Source organism: Physeter macrocephalus, chromosome 14 (genome assembly GCF_002837175.3).
Source record: "Physeter macrocephalus isolate SW-GA chromosome 14, ASM283717v5, whole genome shotgun sequence".
NCBI lineage: Eukaryota > Metazoa > Chordata > Mammalia > Artiodactyla > Physeteridae > Physeter > Physeter macrocephalus.
Genome location: NC_041227.1, coordinates 118,102,840 through 118,108,715, shown reverse-complemented (window position 1 = coordinate 118,108,715; position 5,876 = coordinate 118,102,840). Strand labels below are relative to the sequence as shown.

The 5,876-nt window shown below is 43.9% G+C and overlaps 1 protein-coding gene across 1 annotated transcript; it reads right to left on the bottom strand.

The window, feature by feature from the left end:
* Window positions 1-4,094: 4,094 nt before the first annotated feature.
* LOC102984274 (protein tyrosine phosphatase type IVA 1-like) lies at window positions 4,095-4,851 on the bottom strand. Its single transcript, XM_055090412.1, is given in 2 exon segments — window positions 4,095-4,165; window positions 4,168-4,851. Coding segments are annotated over 2 exon segments (519 nt in total). The 5' UTR covers window positions 4,616-4,851.
* Between the last annotated feature and the right edge of the window lie 1,025 nt (window positions 4,852-5,876).

Sequence of the window (5,876 nt, the reverse complement as noted above, 5' to 3'; positions counted from 1 at the left end):
CGAGGGTCCCGGGAACCCCAAGACTCAACTCCATCCCAACCCACGTCCCCTCTCCACTCCCGCGCCTCCTTCTAGGCTCTTATCCCTCAGTCCCTCCGCCCCCTTTCAAACTCTGCTCCCTCAACTCCCGTGGCCTCTTGGCCACCCCTTGCCTTACATTTCAATTCCCGTGCCTCCCTCCAGGCTCTTGTCCCCCCAGTCCCTCTGCCCCCTTTAGACATCTGTCCCCTCTATTCCTGTGACCCCTTCCCGGTCCCTCTACTCTCCCCAGCTCCTGGACCTATCTGCTCCCCAATTCCTGTGCCCACTTCCCAACCCCGTACCCTTCTTTAACTCTTAGGACCCTTTCCGCCTTGCTTCTCACTCCTGCTTCCCCTTCTCGGCATCCGTACCCTCTCCCGACTCCCTCCTCAAATTCTCGGCTCTTTCTCAGCCTCCGTACTCCTTTAAGGCCGCCGTATCACATTCGCGGGTTCTATGAGCTCTTTTAGCCTCCTGTGCACCGGCTGTTCCTCTGCAACTATAACATCACTCTAGGTGCCCTGGGCCGCGGCTTCGGTTTAAATTTCCTGTCGGCTCCGCCTCTAAAATTACGTAAGAGTTGCGAGACTGCCCTACGGAGGCCCTGGGAGGACAATATTAACTCAGCAAACCTTTTCCCACCTTCCCCTTCGTTTTCCGCTCTGTTCTCTATTTCTGTCTCTTCATATCTCGGCTTTTCATAGGCTGGAGAGATTTTGAGCCTTAATAGCCAGCAAGCTGGAGACTAGCAGTAGCATCTTGGTGATTCTTCACACTGAGCTAGTTTGAAATTCCTAGGAGTTCAATAATAAATAACAAAATAAGCCTAACGCTTATAGTTTACATAAAGATTTCACGAACACATAATTTCATCTTCATATCTTTTGTCTCCCTTTTTCCACTTATCCACCTCCCCCCAAAATAAAATTCTCATAAGTGGTGTCTCCATTCCTCACTTCCCAGCTTTTCTTCAACTCACCCAATTAGAGTTTGATCCTCACCCCTCCACTTACCAACTGTGACTTGCGTTTTCCCCGATCCTATCTGACTTATAGAACATTGAAACAGACTACAGAAGGAGGGCCTTCTTGAAACACTTTCTTCTTTTTGCTTCCATTTCTACCCATTTTCATCTTACCTCAATGGCTCCTCCTCAACCTCTTTTGCTGGATCCAAAGCCACTTCCATTTAAAAATGTTGGCGTAGGCCAAGGCTTTAGCCCTTAACCCTCAGCCCTCTTCTCTTCCCTATTAACACTTTCTCCCAAGGAGATCTCTTCCAACTCCATGGCCTTACAATTCAGCTCTATTGTAACGCCCAAGTTCTGACATCTCCCCAGATCTCCAGACATATATTCAAGTACCTACTAGACATTTCCATTTAGGTGTAAAATAGGCATCTCAGGCTTAACATGTTTAACATTTGTTCCACGCCCCCCCCCAAAAAACTCAGCTATCCTTTTCTCAGCCTATCCCATCTCAGTAAATGTCACATCATCCACTCAGTTGTTCAAACCTAGAAGTTATCTTTCAGTACTTTCCCTTATCCCCACCCCACTCCCAGAACAAATTCTACCAATTCCAAAGTACATCTTGAATCAGACCACTGCCACCACTGTAGTCCAACCCACTGTTATTTCTTGCCTAAAGTACTGCAGTCAATTCCTAACATACTTCTACTCTTCAACAGCTTCCTACCTCTTCCCAGTATAATCCATTCTCCATGAGCAACCAGTGATATTCTTTAAGCACCATGGTAGAAGTTTATATACCACATATACTTGGTAACCCTTCCCATGGGGACTCTCCCTGCAGAAGAATATACATCTCAGCTCTGAAGAATCCAGCTTGGCCATGTGACTTGCTTTGGCTATGAAAAAAGGAAAAAAGTGACACATCATTTCCAAGCATAAGTTTTAAAAGGCAGGCTGGTTTACCAAGTTCTCTCTTCCCCTATCTAGCGATGTCCAGCCAAAGGGTGCCCTCTCAACACGGGTTCTTTGGTGAAGAGTACCTGGAACAGAACCATGGGCAAGCCATAATGCATGTGTAGCATGAGCAAGAAATAGGGCTTCCCTGGTGGCGCAGTGGTTAAGAATCCACCTGCCAACGCAGGGGACATGGGTTCCAGCCCTAGTCCAGGAAGATCCCACATGCCGCTGAGCAATTAAGCCCGTGCGCCAGAACTACTGAGCCTGCGCTCTAGAGCCGCAAGCCACAACTACTGAGCCCATGAGCCAAAACTACTGAAGCCCGCACTCCTAGAGCCTGTGCTCCACAACAAGAGAAGCCACCACAATGAGAAGCCCGTGCACCACAAGTACGAGTAGCTCCTGCTTGCCGCAACTAGAGAAAAGCCTGCACGCAGCAACGAAGACTCAACGCAGCCAGAAATAAATAAATTTAAAAAAAAAAGCCATTCACCTTAAAAAAAAAAAAGAAATAAACCTTTGTTGTTGTAACCTACTGAGATTTGGGCATCATTTGTTACCATATCAGAATCTAGCTCAAGATTGTCAAAGTGTGGTTCAGCCCTTTCAGAAGGTTCCATGAGGTCGAAACTTTTTACAGTGATACTAACATCATTACCCATTTTTTTTCAATGACGATAAACGCATTTCATCATTTATTTAAGGTTTAAGCCCTCACACTAGATTTTTACAAGCTGGTGAACACTGACAAATTATTTCTCCCACAGAACTATAACCACATGTTCCCGGACAGTATAAATATACGGTTGAGCTAACGTTAACACACATCACCATTTTATCAATTTCATAATAAAACGAATTGTCAAGTATCCAAATATTAAGTTACACAGCTCAAAAGGCATATAAAGGGCTTCCCTGGTGGCGCGGTGGTTGGGAATCCGCCTGTCGATGCAGGGGACGCGGGTTCGTGCCCTGGTTCGGGAGGATCCCACATGCCGCGGAGCGGCTGGGCTCGCGAGCCATGGCCGCTGAGCCTGCGCGTCCGGAGCCTGTGTTCCGCAACGGGAGAGGCCACAGCAGTGAGAGGCCCGTGTAACGCAAAAAAAAAAAAAAAAAAAAAAAAAAAAAAAAAAGGCATATAAAGTATTAAATGTAAACACACTTCTTTTTTTTTTATTTTTGCAAGAGGGGTTGGGAATCACACTTCAAACAAAAGTTGGTAAACAACTTCAGATAAGTTTGAAAAATAATTACAAGAATTTCAGAAATTTTATGGTTAAGAATTGTTTTAGCTACAATAACAAAGTATTTCTATCTTTTAAAAAATATTTACTAAGTTAAAGGGCATATTCTAGATGTCCTGCACAAGACAAAGGCAACATTTTACTAAAAGTACTTAATAGCCCCCTCCCATTCTTTCATCAGGCCCTCCCTGTAAGTTGCACCCCAAAGTGCAAACATTAAAATTAACTGTAAGGCTTTTCTGTCTGGAGACATTAAAAACATGTGCTTCCATACAATGTAGATTTTCAAAACGGAGGTCTTCTATAAGAGCACAAAATGAGATTTACAGAAAGACATTAGATAATCACTGTAAGACTTGGTTAATTATAAAAAAAGGAGCAAATCTGATGTATACTGGTATGAATGTGGGAATTGTGAGCAAAGAACATTATAGGCCCTACGTTCCATGTTTGAAATGATGGAAGGAATAAACCACACAAGGTCCAGAGTGTTCATAGTTCCTGGGATTTTAGTCCTATATGACACGAAAAATATACAAGTATTGTCCTGGGTATTTTGGCACCTAGTCTTTCTAAATTTCTTATATATTGATAAGATTCTGGCATGGAAACAGATTTAAAGACATGACTCAATACTGCATGATTTCAGGAAAGGTCAATTGGTACAAATGATAAGCACATTTTAGCAAGGATCCTTTGCTAAGTGTCCAAGTAGGTTGATCATAACCCAAACACAGAGGTTGCAATTCTGCCAGGTTTCTGGCCTGGTAAAACTGCTTTTCAACACTCCTATGGAAGCTTCATCAGACTTCACCAAGCCAACGTGCTGGCTAACACGTATGACAAATTCCATCCCGTCTAGTTTCCACTTCCAAGCAATGGCATCAGGCACCCCAGTTTTACTGAAGGCAACAGTTGTTTCTATGACCATTGGAGTCTTTGAAACACAGTCACATTTTAGGATGATACTCTCCAAATACAAAAGTTGCTTGCTGTTAAAAGCTCCAAGCCGCTTTTGTCTTATGAACTGTACTGCATCTTCATATTTCATTCCACCTTCAATTAATGCGAGGGTGACAAGTACTGGAGCTCTCCCAAGGCTTGCAACACAATGAACGGCAATACAACAACCAGGGTCTTCATGGAACTTAATTTTCACAAGACTTAACCAATCATCAACAATCTGGTTAGATGGTGGTGTGCCATCATCAAAAGGCCAGTCGAGAACATGGATGCCTTCTTTCTCCACGAGAGTCGTGTCATAAATTGCTGCACATACTCTTACTATTGTGGTAACTCCATACTTCTTAAGGTCCTCTATAAATTTGTTTAAGGTCACATTTGTTGGATTGTGTGTAATAAGAAATCTCATGTTCTTGTAAGTGACTTCCACAGGAGCTGCGTGGATCATTTGAGCCATGTTAATTTAGTTAAAAAACACTCAATAGGGTTATGAAAGAATTTTAAAAATTGAATACAGAAATGATGCAAAGAAACTGAGTCTACTTCAATATACTCCACTTGAAATTCTCAGTGCCTTTGAGTATGAAATTGGGAGTAATGGGAAATGAAATGAACCTCCTAACAAAAAGCAGCAATTCTTCAATCCAGTAATATTGAGGCAGTAGAAAGGAAGTACAATGCTCTGAGGATTTCAGTTCAATACTTCTCTGTCCAGGTTAACCACTTTTATGGGGGCTTCTTGGTGGAGTAGTAATGAATTTCCACAGTTCACTTGTCTGCACAGAGGTCATGCTCTGCCTGGCAGTAATCTCCACTGCCCCTCTGAAATTCCATAAATGGGTGACCAAGAACACCACAGAACCTGCCTCAGCCTGTTCTCTTGGCATAGGTCTGGTTATCCCAAGAAAGGTCCACTCCTGTAGCTTCACTCTCAGGGCACCAAATGCTCATTATCCATTTTTGCTCTCTTTCTCTCATGAATGTTCAGTGGAGTATGCAGAGGCAAAAATGAGAATCCAACACTCTTCTGTTAAATCAGGTATTAAAGAGATTTGCAGAAATGTACAATAATGCCATTCTGCTAATTCTATTTCCATTAAAAATGCATCATTGATGTTAACACACAAGACGGTTTATTTTTATTTATTTTAAAATTTATGTATTTATTTATTTTTGGCTGCTTTGGGTCTTCGTTGCTGCGCATGGGCTTCTCGTTACGGTGGCTTCTCTTGTTGTGGAGCACGGGCTCTAGCACGCGGGCTTCAGTAGTTGTGGCACACAGGATCAGTAGTTGTGGCGCATGGGCTTAGCTGCTCCGTGGCATGTGGGATCTTCCTGGACCAGGGATCGAACCCGTATCCCCTGCACTGGCAGGCAGATTCTTAACCACTGTGACCAGGGAAGTCCCTGAGAGGGCTTAATTTTTAAAAAATTTATTAATTTATTTATATTTTTGCCTGCATTGGGTCTTCGTTTTTGCGCGTGGGCTTTCTCTAGTTGCGGCGAGCGGGGGCTACTCTTCGTTGTGGTGCGCGGGCTTCTCATTGCAGTGGCTTCTCTTGTTGCGGAGCATGGGCTCTAGGCGTGTGGGTTTCAGTAGTTGTGGCACACAGGCTCAGTAGTTGTGGCTCGAGGGCTCTGGAGCGCAGGCTCAGTAGTTGTGGCACATGGGCTTAGTAGCTCCGCGGCATGTGGCATCTTCCTGGACCAGGGCTCCA